The sequence below is a fragment of the Oncorhynchus gorbuscha genome, linkage group LG09 (genome assembly GCF_021184085.1).
Source record: "Oncorhynchus gorbuscha isolate QuinsamMale2020 ecotype Even-year linkage group LG09, OgorEven_v1.0, whole genome shotgun sequence".
NCBI classification, from domain to species: domain Eukaryota; kingdom Metazoa; phylum Chordata; class Actinopteri; order Salmoniformes; family Salmonidae; genus Oncorhynchus; species Oncorhynchus gorbuscha.
Window position 1 is genome coordinate 21,241,825 of NC_060181.1, and position 19,908 is coordinate 21,261,732.

Sequence of the window (19,908 nt, forward strand, 5' to 3'; positions counted from 1 at the left end):
ACCAGCCAGGTATTGACCACCAGCCAGGTATTGACCACCAGCCAAGCATTGACCACCAGCCAAGTATTGACCACCAACCAAGTATTGACCACCAGCCAAGTATTGACCACCAGCCAGGTATTGACCACCAGGTATTGACCACCAGCCAGGTATTGACCACATCCAGGTTTTGACCACCAGTCAGGTATTGACCACCATCCAGGTATTGACCACCAGCCAGGTATTGACCACCAGCCAGGTATTGACCACCTCTGTATGGATATAGAAGTAGAGGACACAGATGCCATCACAAATCTTGTTGATATGATGTGCATAGTCAATATACACTACATGGCCAAAAGTATGTGGATTTGGCTATTTCAGCCAGACTGTTCAGACAGGTGTATAAAATCAAGCACATAGCCATGCAATCTCTATAGACAAATATTGGCCATAGAATGGTCCGTACTGAAGAGCTCAGTGGCTTTCAACTTGGCACTGTCATAGGATGCCACCATTCCAACAAGTCATTTAATCAAATACTGTATGTACCCTGCTAGAGCTGCCCCGGTCAACTGTAAGTGCTGTTATTGTGAAGTGGAAACATCTAGGAGCAACAACGGCTCACAGAATGGGACTGCCGAGTGCTGAAGTGCGTAGCGCGTAAAAATCATCTGTCCTCAGTTGCAACACTCACTACTGAGTTCTGAACTGCCTCTGGAAGCAACTTCAGCACAATAACTGTTCGTCGGGAGCTTCATGAAATGGGTTTCCATGGCCGAACAGCCGCATACAAGCCTAAGATCACCATGCACAATGCCAAGCGTCGGCTGGAGTGGTGTAAAACTCACTGCCATTGGACTCTGGAGCTGTGGAAACGCATTCTCTGGAGTGATGAATTACGCATCACCATCTGGCAGTCCGACGGACAACTCTGGGTTTGGCGAATGCCAGGAAAACGCTACCTGCCCCAATGCATAGTGGCAACTGTTAATTGTTGTTGGGGGAGGAATAATGGTCTGGGGCAGTCATGGTTTTGGCTATGGATGACAATGCCCCCGTGCACAAAGTGAGGTCCATACAGAAATGGTTTGTTGAGATCGGTGTGGAAGAACTTTACTGGTCTGCACACAACTACATTGAACACCTTTGGGATGAATTGGAACGCCGACCTGAGCCAGGCCTAATCACCCAAAATCAGTGCCCAACCTCACTAATGCTCTTGTTGCTGAATGGAAGCAAGTCCCTGCAGCAATGTTCCAACATCTAGTGGAAAGCCTTCCCAGAAGAGTGGAGGCTTTTATAGCAGCAATGGGGGGACCAACTCCATATTAATGCCCATGATTTTGGAATGAGATCTTCAACGAGCCGGTATCCACATACTTTTGGCCATGTAGTGTGCTTCATCAGTTGTTATCATCAGGTAATATATAATTCACTCTTGTTTCATTTTTCGTTCATTTCCTGTATCGATTGTGTAGGGGGGAGGGCCTACTGAAGACAACCACGGATCTTTTCCATCAGGCTGAGGTAAAGTACTGTACATGCCCCCTGTCCTCCACTCCACTCATCCCTCTCCTCTTCCTTCATCCTCGTCTACTTCGTACAGGGCTTTAATTGAATCTGTCCCAGGTTCCATTAAAGACAACCACGTCCCTGGGAGAAGACAGAATCAATACTGTATTAAAAGGCCCAAGACAATAATTTGTCTGTGGTAAAGAGAGGATGACTAGAGGAGCAGAATGGCCTGCGCTTAATATAGAGAGGGAGCCGGAGAGGTAGAGGGAGAGAGAGGCAGAGAGGCAGAGAGAGAGAGAGAGGCAGAGAGAGAGAGACAGAGAGAGCGAGAGATCATAGAGACGCAACTACACTTTATATAACTCTACCCTTTCACACAGCAAAATGTAACCTGCAATTATCGTAATTGGCTGCTCACTGATCGGCTGATTGAAATGCACCTTTTGAATTTGAAAACCTACAGTGTGTGCTGGTCTTGTTCACATCCTCCCGGCTACTTACCATACAGCCATTGAGTGTAATTGACAATACTTGGCTGATAGATTTGCCAGACCAGTGTTCAGAATGTTCTGCCAGTGAAGTGAGTCTTGCTTTTTGACTTCTCGTTCTCTTTTTCTCTCTTTCTCTTTCTGCAGGTGCTTTCTGAGGAGGGACTCCAGCTGTGTTCTTCACTACACACTTTCTCCACCCAGGTACACATGCACGCACCCAACCACACAAAAAAACACAGGCTCCGAGACCGCTTCTACCCCTAAGCCATAAGACTGCTAAATAGCCAGACAGCTAAATAGTCAATTAATGGTACCCAGACTGCACTGCATTGCATTGACCCTACGCACTCTCACTAGACTTTGTATACACACCGTATACACACTCAGTCACACATACTACATTGACACGGCCCACACAAAACCCACACACATTCACGTACACTACATACGGACACACACACGAACACACATTCTTACACATTATCAAATCAAATGTATTTATATAGCCCTTCTTACATCAGCTGATATGTCAAATTGCTGTACAGAAAAACAGCCTAAAACCCCAAACAGCAAGCAATGCAGGTGTAGAAGCACGGTGGCTAGGAAAAACTGTCTAGAAAGGCCAAAACCTAGGAAGAAACCTAGAGAGGAACCAGGCTATGAGGGGTGGCTAGTCCTCTTCTGGCTGTGCCGGGTGGAGATTATAACAGAACATTGCCACGATGTTCAAATGTTCATAAATGACCAGCATGGTCAAATAATAATAATCACAGTAGTTGTCGAGGGTGCAGCAAGTCAGCACCTTAGGAGTAAGTGTCAGTTGACTTTTCATAGCCGATCATTAAGAGTATCTCTACCGCTCCTGCTGTCTCTAGAGAGTTGAAAACAGCAGGTCTGGGACAGGTAGCACGTCCGGTGAACAGGACAGGGTTCCATAGCCGCAGGGAGAACAGTTGAAACTGGAGCAGCAGCATGGCCAGGTGGACTGGGGACAGCAAGGAGTCATCATGCCAGGTATTTCTGAGGCATGGTTCTAGTGCTCAGGTCCTCCGAGAGAGAAAGAAAGAGAGAATTAAAGAAAGCATACTTAAATTCACACAGGACACCGGATAAGACAGGAGAAGTACTCCAGATATAACAAACTGACCCTAGCCCCCCGACACATAAACGACTGCAGCATAAATATTGGAAGCTGAGACAGGAGGGGTCAGGAGACACTGTGGCCCCATCTGTTGACACCACCTGACAGGGACAAACAGGAAGGATATAACCCCACCCACTTTTCCAAAGCACAGCCCCTACACCACTAGAGGGATATCTTCAAACACCAACTTACCATCCTGAGACAAGGCCGAGTATATCCCAATAAGGGCCCAAGGGCGGGCGCCAACCCAGACAGGAAGATCACGTCAGTGACTCAACCCACTCAAATGACACACCCCTCCCAGGGACAGCATGAAAGAGCACCAGTATGCCAGTGACTCAGCCCCTGTAATAGGGTTAGAGGCAGAGAATCCCAGTGGAGAGAGGGGAACCGGCCAGGCAGAGACAGCAAGGGTGGTTCATTGCTCCAGAGCCTTTCCGTTCACCTTCACACTCCTGGGCCAGACTACACTCAATCATATGACCCACTGAAGAGTTGAGACCGAGTCTGCGTCTCTCACATGGGTAGGCAGACCATTCCATAAAAATGGAGCTCTATAGGAGAAGGCTCTGCCTCCAGCTGTTAGCTTAGAAATTCTACGGACAATTAGGAGGCCTGCGTCTTGTAAGTAGCGTACGTGTAGGTATGTACGGCAGGACCAAATCGGAGAGATGGGTAGGAGCAAGCCCATGTAATGCTTTGTAGGTTAGCAGTAAAACCTTGAAATCAGCCCTTGCCTTAACAGGAAGCCATTGAAGAGAGGCTAGCACTGGAGTAATATGAAACAAAATGTTGATTCTAGTCAGGATTCTAGCAGTCGTATATAGCACTAACTGAATTTATTTAGTGCTTTATCCGGGTAGCCGGAAAGTAGAGCATTGCAGTAGTCTAACCTAGAAGTAACTAAAGCATGGATTCATTTTTCTGCATCATTTTTGGACAGAAAGTTTCTGATTTTTTGCAATGTTACGTAGATGGAAAAAGCTGTCCTTGAAACATATGTTCATCAAAAGAGAGAGATCAGGGTCCAGAGTAACGCTGAGGTCCTTCACAGTTTTATTTGAGACGACTGTATAACCATCAAGATTAATTGTCAGATTCAACAGAAGATCCCTTCGTTTCTTGGGACCTAGAACAAGCATCTTTGTTTTGTCCGGGTTTAAAAGTAGAAAGTTTGCAGCCGTCCACTTCCTTATGTCTGAAACACAGGCTTCCAGCGAGGGCAATTTTGGGGCTTCACCATGTTTCATTGAAATGTACAGCTGTGTGTCATCCGCTTAGCAGTGAAAGTTAACATTATGTTTTCGAATTACATCCCCAAGAGGTAAAATATATAGTGAAAACAATAGTGGTCCTAAAACGGAACCTTGAGGAACACCGAAATGTACAGTTGATTTGTCAGAGGACAAACCATTCACAGAGACAAACTGATATCTTTCCGACAGATAAGATCTAAACGAGGCCAGACAAATTTGGGTTTCCAATCTCTCCAAAAGAATGTGGTGATCGATGTTATCAAAAGCAGTACGAAGGTCTAGGAGCACGAGGACAGATGCAGAGCCTCGGTCTGACTCCATTGCAAGGTCATTTACCATCTTCACAAGTGCAGCCTCAGCGCTATGATGGGGTCCAAAACCAGACCCTAGCATTTTGTATACATTTTTTGTATTCATTGTTGCTGCGCAACAGCTTTTTCTAAACAAATTGAGAGGAATGGAAGATTCGATATAGTCCGATAGTTTTTTATATTTTCTGGGTCAAGGTTTGGCTTTTTCAAGTTTATTATGTTCAACATAAGAGGGCCAAGCACAGGAAGCAGCTCTTTCAGTAAGTTTAGTTGGAATAGGGTCCAGTATGCAGCTTGAAGGTTTAGAGGCCATTATTATTTTCATCATTGTGTCAAGAGATATAGTACTAAAACACTTGAGTGTCTCCCTTGATCCTAGGTCCTGGCAGAGTTGTGCAGACTCAGGACAACTAAGCTTTGGAGGAATACGCAGATTTAAAGGGGAGTCCGTAATTTGCTCTCTCATGATCATGATCTTTTCCTCAAATACGTTCATGAATTTATTACTGCTGAAGTGAAAGCCATCCTCACTTGGGGAATGCTGCTTTCTAGGTAGCTTTGCGACAGTATCAAAAATACATTTTGGATTGTTCTTATTTTCCTCAATTAAGTTGGAAAAATAGGATGATCGAGCAGCAGTAAGGGTTCTTCGATATTGCACGGTACTGTCTTTCCAAGTTAGTCGGAAGACTTCCAGTTTGGTGTGGCTCCATTTCCGTTCCAATTTTCTGGAAGCTTGCTTCAGAGCCCAGATGTTTTCTGTATACCAGGGAGCTAGTTTCTTATGACAAATGTTTTTAGTTTTTAGGGGTGCAACTGCATCTAGGGTATTGTGCAAGGTTAAATTGAGTTCCTCAGTTAGGTGGTTAACTGATTTTTGTCCTCTGATGTCCTTGGGTAGACAGAGGGAGTCTGAAACGGCATCAAGGAATCTTTGTGTTGTCTGAGAATTTATAGCACGACTTTTGATGCTCCTTGGTTGGGGTCTGAGCAGATTATTTGTTGCGATTGCAAACGTAATAAAATGGTGGTCCGATAGTCCAGGACTATGAGGAAAAACATTAAGATCATTACACACACACATGCACACACTCACTTTTAGACTTGTAATTTGCTGCTGCTACTCTGTTCTTTTTTTACTCCTATTATTATCTATCCTGATCCTGTCCCTTTACCCTGCCTTTATGTACATATCTACCTTAAATACCTTATTATTATCTATCCTGATCCTGTCCCTTTACCCTGCCTTTATGTACATATCTACCTTAAATACCTTATTATTATCTATCCTGATCCTGTCCCTTTACCCTGCCTTTATGTACATATCTACCTTAAATACCTTATTATTATCTATCCTGATCCTGTCCCTTTACCCTGCCTTTATGTACATATCTACCTTAAATACCTTATTATTATCTATCCTGATCCTGTCCCTTTACCCTGCCTTTATGTACATATCTACCTTAAATACCTTATTATTATCTATCCTGATCCTGTCCCTTTACTCTGCCTTTATGTACATATCTACCTTAAATACCTTATTATTATCTATCCTGATCCTGTCCCTTTACCCTGCCTTTATGTACATATCTACCTTAAATACCTTATTATTATCTATCCTGATCCTGTCCCTTTACCCTGCCTTTATGTACATATCTACCTTAAATACCTTATTATTATCTATCCTGATCCTGTCCCTTTACCCTGCCTTTATGTACATATCTACCTTAAATACCTTATTATTATCTATCCTGATCCTGTCCCTTTACCCTGCCTGCCTTTATGTACATATCTACCTTAAATACCTTATTATTATCTATCCTGATCCTGTCCCTTTACTCTGCCTTTATGTACATATCTACCTTAAATACCTTATTATTATCTATCCTGATCCTGTCCCTTTACCCTGCCTTTATGTACATATCTACCTTAAATACCTTATTATTATCTATCCTGATCCTGTCCCTTTACCCTGCCTTTATGTACATATCTAACTTAAATACCTTATTATTATCTATCCTGATCCTGTCCCTTTACCCTGCCTTTATGTACATATCTAACTTAAATACCTTATTATTATCTATCCTGATCCTGTCCCTTTACCCTGCCTTTATGTACATATCTACCTTAAATACCTTATTATTATCTATCCTGATCCTGTCCCTTTACCCTGCCTTTATGTACATATCTACCTTAAATACCTTATTATTATCTATCCTGATCCTGTCCCTTTACCCTGCCTTTATGTACATATCTACCTTAAATACCTTATTATTATCTATCCTGATCCTGTCCCTTTACCCTGCCTTTATGTACATATCTACCTTAAATACCTTATTATTATCTATCCTGATCCTGTCCCTTTACCCTGCCTTTATGTACATATCTACCTTAAATACCTTATTATTATCTATCCTGATCCTGTCCCTTTACTCTGCCTTTATGTACATATCTACCTTAAATACCTTATTATTATCTATCCTGATCCTGTCCCTTTACCCTGCCTTTATGTACATATCTACCTTAAATACCTTATTATTATCTATCCTGATCCTGTCCCTTTACCCTGCCTTTATGTACATATCTAACTTAAATACCTTATTATTATCTATCCTGATCCTGTCCCTTTACCCTGCCTTTATGTACATATCTAACTTAAATACCTTATTATTATCTATCCTGATCCTGTCCCTTTACCCTGCCTTTATGTACATATCTACCTTAAATACCTTATTATTATCTATCCTGATCCTGTCCCTTTACCCTGCCTTTATGTACATATCTACCTTAAATACCTTATTATTATCTATCCTGATCCTGTCCCTTTACCCTGCCTTTATGTACATATCTACCTTAAATACCTTATTATTATCTATCCTGATCCTGTCCCTTTACCCTGCCTTTATGTACATATCTAACTTAAATACCTTATTATTATCTATCCTGATCCTGTCCCTTTACTCTGCCTTTATGTACATATCTACCTTAAATACCTTATTATTATCTATCCTGATCCTGTCCCTTTACCCTGCCTTTATGTACATATCTAACTTAAATACCTTATTATTATCTATCCTGATCCTGTCCCTTTACTCTGCCTTTATGTACATATCTACCTTAAATACCTTATTATTATCTATCCTGATCCTGTCCCTTTACCCTGCCTTTATGTACATATCTAACTTAAATACCTTATTATTATCTATCCTGATCCTGTCCCTTTACTCTGCCTTTATGTACATATCTACCTTAAATACCTTATTATTATCTATCCTGATCCTGTCCCTTTACCCTGCCTTTATGTACATATCTACCTTAAATACCTTATTATTATCTATCCTGATGCCTAGTCCCTTTACCCTGCCTTCATGTACATATCTAACTTAAATACCTTATTATTATCTATTCTGAGGACTAATCACTTTACGCTGCCTTTATGTACATATCTAAAGTACCTTATTATTATCTATCCTGATGTCTAGTCACTTTACCCTGCCTTCATGTACATATCTACCTCAAATACCTTATTGTTATCTATCCTGATGCCTTGTCCCTTTACCCTGCCTTCATGTACATATCTACCTCAAATACCTTATTATCTATCCTGATGCCGAGTGACTTTACCCTGCCTTCATGTATATATCTACCTCAAATACCTTATTATTATCTATCCTGATGCCTAGTCACTTTACCCTGCCTTTATGTATATATCTACCTCAAATACCTTATTATTATCTGTCCTGATGCCTAGTCACTTTACCCTGCCTTTATGTATATATTGTGGCAAACCTCTTCAAGGTTAGGAGCGTTTGTCACAAACTAAGTGGTAACCTGTCACCAAATCACCCAAGAATGAGAGTTCTTTCGAACAGGACAGTACCTGTTCGTTTGTTTCTCCGTCCTGGTCCACCCAGGCCGTAGGCGAGGTCAAGGATAGCAGGGTTCGGTACACGAATCGGGTTCTCGGTAGGTCCAGGTCCAAACGCCAACAGGTAAGTCCAAAACAATCCAGCTCATACACGGTAAATCCAGCCAATCTCTATAGTCTCTTTCTCTATTGTTCATAGATCCCTTCCAGCACCCTCTCTTCCTCTTCCTGGTTTTTTTCTTGACCCTTTATCTGTGAGTCGGCTCCACCTTCTGAGGGTTCCCCTTGCTTCTGGGACTTATTATTCTGATACCTTATTATTATATATCCTGATGCCTAGTCACTTTACCCTGCCTTTATGTACATATCTACCTCAAATACCTTATTATTATCTATCCTGATGTCTAGTCACTTTACCCTGCCTTTATGTACATATCTACCTCAAATACCTTATTATTATCTATTCTGATGTCTAGTCACTTTAACCTGCCTTTATGTACATATCTAACCTACCTTATTATTATCTAGCCTGATGCCTAGTCACTTTACCCTGCCTTTATGTACATATCTAAAGTACCTTATTATTATCTATCCTGATGTCTTGTCCCATTACCCTTCCTTTATGTACATATCTATCTCAAGTACCTCGTACTGGGGCGGCAGGGTAGCCTAGTGGTTAGAGCATTGGACTAGTAACCGAAAGGTTGCAAGTTCAAATCCCAGAGCTGACAAGGCACAAAATCTGTTGTTCTGCCCCTGAACAGTTAACCCACTGTTCCTAGGCTGTCATTGAAAATAAGAATTTGTTCTTAACTGACTTGCCTAGTAAAATAAAGGTAAAATAAAATAAAAAAATAAAGTACCTCTGCACATTGATCTGGTACTGGCACTCCCTGTATATATTGAACCAAAATATAAATGCAACATCCAACAATTCCAGAGATTTTACTGAGTTACAGTTCATATAAGAAAATCAGTCCATTGAAATCTATGGATTTCACATGACTGGGAATACAGATATGCATATGTTGGTCACAGATACTTTACAAAAAAGGTAGGGGCGTGGATCAGAAAAGCAGTCTGTGCCTGTTGTGACCACCATTTTCCCCATGCAGTGTGACACATCTCTTTCACATAGATTTAATCAGGCTGTTGATTGTGGCCTGTGGAATGTTGTCCCCTCCTCTTCAATGGCTGTGCGAAGTTGATGGATAATTTGCAGAAACTGGGACACGCTGTCGTGCACATCGATCCAGAGCATCACAAACATGCTGAATGTGTGACATGTCTGAGTATGTAGGCCATGGAAGAACTGGGATATTTTCAGTTTCCAGGAATTGTGTACAGATCCTTGTGACATGAAGCTGCGCATTATCATGCCATCATGGGGCACACTGTTCACAACATTGACATCAGCAAACCAGTTGCCCGCACAACACCATACACGCTGTCTGCCATCTGCCCGGTACAGTTGAAACCGGGATTCATCCATGAAGAGCACACTTCTCCAGCGGCCCGTTGGCCATCGAAGATAAGCCGAACTGCAGTCAGGTCAAGACCCCGGTGAGGATAACGAGCATGCAGATGAGCTTCCCTGAGACAGTTTCTGACAGTTTGTGCCAATTACTGCCAAATTCTCTAAAACGACATTTGGGGTGGCTTATGGTAGAGAAATTAACATTAAATTATCTGGAAACAGCTCTGGTGGATATTCCTGCAGTCAGCATGCCAATTGCATCTGACTGCAGCAATCTGTGGCATTGTGTGACAAAGCTGCACATTTTAGAGTGGCCTTTCATTATCCCCAGCACAAGGTGAATCTGTGTAATGATCATGAGGTTTAATCATCTTATAATATGCCACACCTGTCAGTTGGATGGATTATCTTGGCAAAGGATAAATGCTCTCTAACAGAGATGTAAACACATTTTTACACAATTTGAGAGAAATAAGCTTTGTGTGCATTTTTGGGATCTTTTATTTCAGCTCATGAAACATGGGATCAACACATGTTGCGTTTATATTTTTGTTCAGTGTACCTCCATTCTTGCAAGTTATTTTATTGCTTGTGTTACTATTTCCTCTTATGTTACTCTGCATCGTTGGGAAGGGCTCGAAAACAAGCATTTCACGGTCAAGTCTACACCAGTTGTATTCAGCACGTGACAAATAACATTTGATTTGATTCTCCACCCAGGTAGCCTACTGCACGACCGTAAATCACATACACAGGGCAGGAAATTAATCCTGTTAACCAGTTTCAGTTTCCTCTGTACTCAAATCAAAGAAACAAGTTAGCATGCCTCCCTCTCTCCAAAGTGCCCAGGTCCTGGAGTTTAATTAAATGCCCCCTCTGACAGACATTAATGACTGCCATCCGTCTCTGGGGAAAGTGGCAATGTGGTTATCAGCATTGGCTAACCCTGTTCTCTGGAGAGGGCACCCAAACACTAATACACACACACGTGTGCAGGCAAATGTGCATATGCACACACACACACAAACTACTAATACATAATCAACACATCCAGCACTTCAGCTCAGCAGCGTTTGATTAATTACTTCAAACAAACATTGGCTAATCGATTCCCCACCACTCTGGAATGAAGCAGGCTTGTGCAGCTGCACAAGTTATTTATGCTAATTAGCCTTAATGTTTTCAATTGAAACACTTTTATTAGTATTATTACCAGAGGATGTGAATGGTACTACAGAGATCTATTCTAATGTACAATAATATCATTCACTTTGTTTTGACCCAAATAAGAGACTTTAGGCACTGTTAGATTTGAATGCATCTACTCCATCCTAACCTCCTATACCTTTGCTGTGCTTTTTTATTTTTGTGATCACATTTTTACCTGTATTTTTATATAACTAGATGTGTCTTTATGATCACATTTTCACTTTGTTCTAAAACTACATTTCATTTTTGGTGATCACATTTGTACTTTTATTTTCATATAACTTAACATTTATTTTGTCATCAAATTTTGACTTGTGTTTTGATATACTAAATATTTCTCTCCTGATCCCTCTTCAACAGCTGATGGATGAAGAGAAGGTGGTAGTGCTGTCGGAGATGGAGAAGCTTATGGGCTTATGCCAGCAGCTGCAGATGGGGGTGAGGACGCCGGTACAGGGCAAGACTGCCACCTTCCAGAAGGTACTATAAATACAGGCTTTATAAATACATTTGATTGATTGATTACTATTATTGATATACTAGCTGTACCTAATATGTTGAACTATGGTGTTGTTGTCAATGACTGGATTTTAAGTTCTATGTTACAATAGTCCGCCAAGGATTAGTTTATTAATTAGATTTGTCATAAAGAATACAATACAAATATTGCCAGGAGAGCACATGACTATAAATAGGGTTCTACCATGTTGAAATAAACCTTTGTCTAAAATCTAGCTTGCCTACTACTCACTTAAACTGCATACTGTGTATACTAATTGTACTACATACTGTTTAGAACGTACTGTTTAGTAAAAAACAAATGTGGTAAGCAACAAATATCAGCATACAAGGCCCATCCTACAGAGAATGCGTCATCTAATGCGCAATCTAAGCTTGATGCCCTCAATCTCACACAAATGATCAATGAACCCACCAGGTACAACCCCAAATCCGTAAACATGGGCACCCTCATAGATATTATCCTAACCAACTTGCCCTCCAAATACACCTCTGCTGTTTTCAACCAAGATCTCAGAGATCACTGCCTCATTGCCTGCATCCGTAATGGGCCAGCGGTCAAACGACCTCCACTCATCACTGTCAAATGCTCCCTAAAACACTTCAGGGAGCAGGCCTTTCTAGTCGACCTGGCACGGGTATCCTGGAAGGATATTGACCTCATCCCATCAGTGGAGGATGCTTGGTTATTCTTTAAAAGTGCCTTCCTCGCCATCTTAAATAAGCATGCCCCATTCAAAAATATTTGGAATCAGGAACAGATATAGCCCTTGGTTCACTAGAGACCTGTCTGCCCTTGACCAGCACAAAAACATCCTGTGGCGTTCTGCATTAGCATCGAACATCCCCCGTGAAATGCATCTTTTCAGGGAAGTTTGGAACAAATATACACAGGCTGTTAAGAAAGATAAGGCTAGCTTTTTCAAGCAGAAATTTGCATCCTGTAGCACAAATTCAAAAATGTTCTGGGACACTGTAAAGTCCATTAAGAATAAGAGCACCTCCTCCCAGCTTCCCACTGCACTAAGGCTAGGAAACACTGTCAGCACAGATAAATCCACAGTAATTGAGAATTGCAATAAGTGTTTTTCTACGGCTGGCCATGCTTTCCACCTGGCTACCCCTACCCCGATCAACAGCCCTCCACCCCCCACAGCGACTCACCCAAACCTCCCCCACTTCTCTTTCACCCAAATCCAGATAGCTGATGTTCTGAAAGAGCTGCAAAATCTAGACCCGTACAAATCAGCCGGGCTAGACAAGCTAGACCCTGTCTTTCTAAAATGATCTGCCGAAATTGTTGCAACCCCTATTACTAGCCTGTTCAACCTCTCTTTCGTATCGTCTGAGATTCCCATAGATTGAAAAGCTGCTGCGGTCATCCCCCTCTTCAAAGAGGGAGACACTCTAGACCCAAACTGCTACAGACCTATATCTATTCTACCCTGCCTTTCTAAGGTCTTCGAAAGCCAAGTTAACAAACAGATTACCAACCATTTCGAATCCCACCATACCTTCTCCGCTATGCAATCTGGTTTCAGAGCTGGTCATAGGTGCACCTCAGCCACGCTCAAGATCCTAAACGATATCATAACCGCCATCGATAAGAGACATTACAGTACAGCCGTATTCATCGACCTGGCTAAGGCTTTCGACTTTGTCAATCACAACATTCTTATTGGTAGACTCAGCAGGCTTGGTTTCTCAAATGACTGCCTCGCCTAGTTCATCAACTACTTCTCTGATAGAGTTCAGTGTGTCAAATCGGAGGGCCTGTTGTCTGGACCTCTGGCAGTCTCTATGGGGTTGCCACAGGGTTCAATTCTCGGGCTGACTCTCTTCTCTGTATACATCAATGATGTCGCTCTTGCTGCTGGTGATTCTTTGATCCACCTCTACGCAGACGACACCATTCTGTACACCTCTGGTCCTTCTTTAGACACTGTGTTAACAAACCTCCAGATGAGCTTCAATGCCATACAACTCTCCTTCCGTGGCCTCCAACTGCTCTTAAATGCAAGTAATACTAAATGCATGCTCTTCAACCAATTGCTGCCCACACCTGCCCACCCGTCCAGCATCACTACTCTGGACGGTTCTGACTTAGAATATGTGGACAACTACAAATACCTAGGTGTCTGGTTAGACTGTAAACTCTCCTTCCAGACTCACATTAAACATGAAATCTCCAATCCAATATTAAATCTAGAATCGGCTTCCTATTTCGCAACAAAGCATACTTCACTCGTGCTGCCAAACATACCCTCGTAAAACTGACCATCCTACCGATCCTCGACTTTGGCAATGTAATTTACAAAATACCTTCCAACACTCTACTCAGCTAATTGGATGCAGTCTATCACAGTGCCATCCGTTTTGTCACCAAAAACCCATTTACTACCCACCACTGTGACCTGTACGCTCTCGTTGTCTGGTCCTCGCTTCATACTCATTGCCAAATCCACTGGCTCCAGGTCATCTACAAGTATCTGCTAGGTAAAGCCCTGCCTTATCTCAGCTCACTGGTCACCATAGCAACACCCACCCGTAACATGCGCTCCAGCAGGTATACTTCACTGGTCACCCCCAAAGCCAATTGTTCCTTTGGCTGCCTCTCCTTCCAGTTCTCTGCTGCCAATGACTGGAACGAACTGCAAAAATCACTAAAGCTGGAGACTCTTACCTCCCTCACTAGCGTTAAGCACCAGCTGTCAGAGCAGCTCACAGATCACTGCATCTGTACATAGCTCATCTGTAAATAGCCCATCCAATCTACCTCATCCCCATACTGTATTTATTTATTTATCTTGCTCCTTTGCACCCCAATATCTCTACTTGCACATTCATCTTCTGCACCACTTCGCCACCATGGCCCATTTATTGCCTTACCTCTCTTATCCTACCTCATTTGCACATGCTGTATATAGATTTTTCTACTGTATTTTTGATTGTATGTTTGTTTATTCCATGTGTAACTCTGTGTTGTTGTATGTGTCGACCTGCTTTGCTTTATCTTGGCCAGGTCGCAGTTGCAAATAAGAATTTGTTCTAAACTAGCCTACCTGGTTAAATACAGGAGAAATAAAAAAATAAAAAATTGTGTTGATTCCCGCCATTCGTTGGTGTTGGTACAGCGCGTCCCTTCAGCTGATTAACAGCTGTTGTCAGACACACGTGTCTCAAAATACAGTACGACATCCTGGCATTTAAAGTGTACAAAATGTTCTAAATTGCACATACTATAAAACTAACTTTTTCGCATAACTCAAATGCCTACTATTTAGAATGCAAGTATGGGTATTCAGACATGGCCATGGTTATAGGGAGTGTGAGAGAATGCACTGAAACCTGGCAAAGGAGTATTGATGAACTGCAATGATAAGAGACAGTCAACCCATTCTTAATACAGCATTGGGCAAACATTTGTTACTGCTTTACAGACAGAGGTCAATCATAAAAACATTATTGTAAAATTAAACCCTATAATGACACTGAGCTTAATGAACCTCTTAAAATCTGTTGGACAGTGATCAACTGACACTGGTCACCTTGTACTAATGGGGAAGGTTACAATCAGGATGAGAGAAGAGAGAATAACATGGGGCACATCCCAAATGGCATCCTATTCCCTATATAGTGTGCACTGCTTTGAATAGGGCCCATAGGATTCTGGTCAAAAGAAGTGCATTATGTTGGGAATAGGGTGCCATTTGGGACACAACCATTGGGCTTCTCTGATTAATGTGGATCTGTTAGATGGGCATTGGCTTTCCCCTCAAGTTGTCATTAGCCAGACAGATCGGTCCACTCTGTCTGTCACAAGGGAATTAAGGGTGTTTTAATCAGGCAAAGGTCATTGCTGAAAAGTATTTTTAAATGGAGCAGGAGATGGAGGTTGTGTGTGTTTGGTGTGTCTAGTGTTGGTTTAGAAACACTCTGTAGTGAGAGGTTTAGAAACACTCTGTAGTGAGAGGTTTAGAAACACTCTGTAGTGAGAGGTTTAGAAACACTCTGTAGTGAGAGGTTTAGAAACACACTGTAGTGAGAGGTTTAGAAACACTCTGTAGTGAGAGGTTTAGAAACACACTGTAGTGAGAGGTTTAGAAACACTCTGTAGTGAGAGGTTTAGAAACACACTGTAGTGAGAGGTTTAGAAACACTGTAGTGAGAGGTTTAGAAACACTCTGTAGTGAGAGGTTTAGAAACACTCTGTAGTGAGAGGTTTAGAAACACTCTGTAGTGAGAGGTTTAGAAACACTCTGTAGTGAGAGGTTTAGAAACACTCTGTAGTGAGAGGTTTAGAAACACTCTGTAGTGAGAGGTTTAGAAACACTCTGTAGTGAGAGGTTTAGAAACACTCTGTAGAGAGAGGTTTAGAAACACTCTGTAGTGAGAGGTTTAGAAACACTCTGTAGTGAGGGGTTTAGAAACACTCTGTAGTGAGAGGTTTAGAAACACACTGTAGTGAGAGGTTTAGAAACACTCTGTAGTGAGAGGTTTAGAAACACTCTGTAGTGAGAGGTTTAGAAACACTGTAGTGAGAGGTTTAGAAACACTGTAGTGAGAAGTTTAGAAACACACTGTAGTGATAGGTTTAGAAACACTCTGTAGTGAGAGGTTTAGAAACACTCTGTAGTGAGAGGTTTAGAAACACTGTAGTGAGAGGTTTAGAAACACTCTGTAGTGAGAGGTTTAGAAACACTGTACTGAGAGGTTTAGAAACACTGTAGTGAGAGGTTTAGAAACACTCTGTAGTGAGTGGTTTAGAAACACTGTAGTGAGAGGTTTAGAAACACTCTGTAGTGAGAGGTTTAGAAACACTGTAGTGAGAGGTTTAGAAACACTCTGTAGTGAGAGGTTTAGAAACACTCTGTAGTGAGGTTTAGAAACACTGTAGTGAGAGGTTTAGAAACACTCTGTAGTGAGCATTAGAAACACTGTAGTGAGAAGTTTAGAAACACACTGTAGTGAGGTTTAGAAACACTGTAGTGAGAGGTTTAGAAACACTGTAGTGAGAGGTTTAGAAACACTGTAGTGAGAGGTTTAGAAACACTCTGTAGTGAGAGGTTTAGAAACACTGTAGTGAGAGGTTTAGAAACACTGTAGTGAGAGGTTTAGAAACACTGTAGTGAGAGGTTTAGAAACACTGTAGTGAGAGGTTTAGAAACACTCTGTAGTGAGAGGTTTAGAAACACTCTGTAGTGAGAGGTTTAGAAACACTGTAGTGAGAGGTTTAGAAACACTGTAGTGAAAGGTTTAGAAACACTCTGTAGAGAGAGGTTTAGAAACACTCTGTAGAGAGAGGTTTAGAAACACTCTGTAGTGAGAGGTTTAGAAACACTCTGTAGTGAGAGGTTTAGAAACACTCTGTAGTGAGAGGTTTAGAAACACTCTGTAGTGAGAGGTTTAGAAACACTCTGTAGAGAGAGGTTTAGAAACACTCTGTAGTGAGAGGTTTAGAAACACTCTGTAGTGAGGGGTTTAGAAACACTCTGTAGTGAGAGGTTTAGAAACACACTGTAGTGAGAGGTTTAGAAACACTCTGTAGTGAGAGGTTTAGAAACACTCTGTAGTGAGAGGTTTAGAAACACTGTAGTGAGAGGTTTAGAAACACTGTAGTGAGAAGTTTAGAAACACACTGTAGTGATAGGTTTAGAAACACTCTGTAGTGAGAGGTTTAGAAACACTCTGTAGTGAGAGGTTTAGAAACACTGTAGTGAGAGGTTTAGAAACACTCTGTAGTGAGAGGTTTAGAAACACTGTACTGAGAGGTTTAGAAACACTGTAGTGAGAGGTTTAGAAACACTCTGTAGTGAGAGGTTTAGAAACACTGTAGTGAGAGGTTTAGAAACACTCTGTAGTGAGAGGTTTAGAAACACTGTAGTGAGAGGTTTAGAAACACTCTGTAGTGAGAGGTTTAGAAACACTCTGTAGTGAGGTTTAGAAACACTGTAGTGAGAGGTTTAGAAACACTCTGTAGTGAGCATTAGAAACACTGTAGTGAGAAGTTTAGAAACACACTGTAGTGAGGTTTAGAAACACTGTAGTGAGAGGTTTAGAAACACTGTAGTGAGAGGTTTAGAAACACTGTAGTGAGAGGTTTAGAAACACTCTGTAGTGAGAGGTTTAGAAACACTGTAGTGAGAGGTTTAGAAACACTGTAGTGAGAGGTTTAGAAACACTGTAGTGAGAGGTTTAGAAACACTGTAGTGAGAGGTTTAGAAACACTCTGTAGTGAGAGGTTTAGAAACACTCTGTAGTGAGAGGTTTAGAAACACTGTAGTGAGAGGTTTAGAAACACTGTAGTGAAAGGTTTAGAAACACACTGTAGTGAGAGGTTGAGAAACACTGTAGTGAAAGGTTTAGAAACACACTGTAGTGAGAGGTTTAGAAACACTCTGTAGTGAGAGGTTGAGAAACACTGTAGTGAAAGGTTTAGAAACACTCTGAAGTGAGAGGTTTAGAAACACTGTAGTGAAAGGTTTAGAAACACTCTGTAGTGAGAGGTTTAGAAACACTGGAGTGAGAGATTTAGAAACTCTGTAGTGAGAGGTTTAGAAACACTGTAGTGAGAGGTTTAGAAACACTCTGTAGTGAGGTTTAGAAACACTGTAGTGAGAGGTTTAGAAACACTCTGTAGTGAGCATTAGAAACACTGTAGTGAGAAGTTTAGAAACACACTGTAGTGAGGTTTAGAAACACTGTAGTGAGAGGTTTAGAAACACTGTAGTGAGAGGTTTAGAAACACTGTAGTGAGAGGTTTAGAAGCACTCTGTAGTGAGAGGTTTAGAAACAATCTGTAGTGAGAGGTTTAGAAACACACTGTAGTGAGAGGTTTAGAAACACACTGTAGTGAGAGGTTTAGAAACACACTGTAGTGAGAGGTTTAGAAACACACTGTAGTGAGAGGTTTAGAAACACTCTGTAGTGAGAGGTTTAGAAACACACTGTAGTGAAAAGGTTTAGAAACACACTGTAGTGAGAGGTTTAGAAACACACTGTAGTGAGAGGTTTAGAAACACACTGTAGTGAGAGGTTTAGAAACACTCTGTAGTGAGAGGTTTAGAAACACTGTAGTGAGAGGTTTAGAAACACTGTAGTGAGAGGTTTAGAAACACTGTAGTGAGAGGTTTAGAAACACTGTAGTGAGAGGTTTAGAAACACTGTAGTGAGGGGTTTAGAAACACTGTAGTGAGAGGTTTAGAAACACTCTGTAGTGAGAGGTTTAGAAACACTCTGTAGTGAGAGGTTTAGAAACACTGTAGTGAGAGGTTTAGAAACACTCTGTAGTGAGAGGTGTAGAAACACACTGTAGTGAGAGGTTTAGAAACACTCTGTAGTGAGAGGTTTAGAAACACTCTGTAGTGAGAGGTTTAGAAACACTGTAGTGAGAGGTTTAGAAACACTGTAGTGAGAGGTTTAGAAACACTGTAGTGAGAGGTTTAGAAAAACTCTGTAGTGAGAGGTTTAGAAAAACTCTGTAGTGAGAGGTTTAGAAACACTCTGTAGTGAGAGTTTAGAAACACTGTAGTGAGAGGTTTAGAAACACTGTAGTGAGAGGCTTAGAAACACTCTGTAGTGAGAGGCTTAGAAACACTCTCTAGTGAGAGGTTTAGAAACACTCTGTAGTGAGAGGTTTAGAAACACTGTAGTGAGAGGTTTAGAAACACTGTAGTGAGAGGTTTAGAAACACTCTGTAGTGAGAGGTTTAGAAACACTGTAGTGAGAGGTTTAGAAACACTCTGTAGTGAGAGGTTTAGAAACACTGTAGTGAGAGGTTTAGAAACACTGTAGTGAGAGGTTTAGAAACACTGTAGTGAGAGGTTTAGAAACACTGTAGTGAGAGGTTTAGAAACACTGTAGTGAGAGGTTTAGAAACACTCTGTAGTGAGAGGTTTAGAAACACTCTGTAGTGAGAGGTTTAGAAACACTCTGCAGTGAGAGGTTTAGAAACACTCTGTAGTGAGAGGTTTAGAAACACTGTAGTGAGAGGTTTAGAAACACACTGTAGTGAGAGGTTTAGAAACACTGTAGTGAGAGGTTTAGAAACACACTGTAGTGAGAGGTTTAGAAACACTGTAGTGGGAGGTTTAGAAACACACTGTAGTGAGAGGTTTAGAAACACTGTAGTGAGAG

General features: G+C 41.5%; 1 protein-coding gene across 7 annotated transcripts in view; it reads left to right on the top strand.

Moving 5' to 3' along the window:
• The window catches only part of LOC124043265 (alpha-catulin-like), a 142,494-nt gene that overhangs the window by 118,690 nt on the left and 3,896 nt on the right, over positions 1–19,908 (top strand). For all 7 annotated transcript variants that reach the window (XM_046361651.1, XM_046361653.1, XM_046361652.1 and 4 more), the window contains 3 exons: positions 1,461–1,509; positions 2,133–2,189; positions 11,614–11,733. In XM_046361651.1, coding sequence (XP_046217607.1) covers positions 1,461–1,509; positions 2,133–2,189; positions 11,614–11,733 — 226 coding nt within the window. The remainder of the gene's footprint in view (positions 1–1,460; positions 1,510–2,132; positions 2,190–11,613; positions 11,734–19,908) is intronic.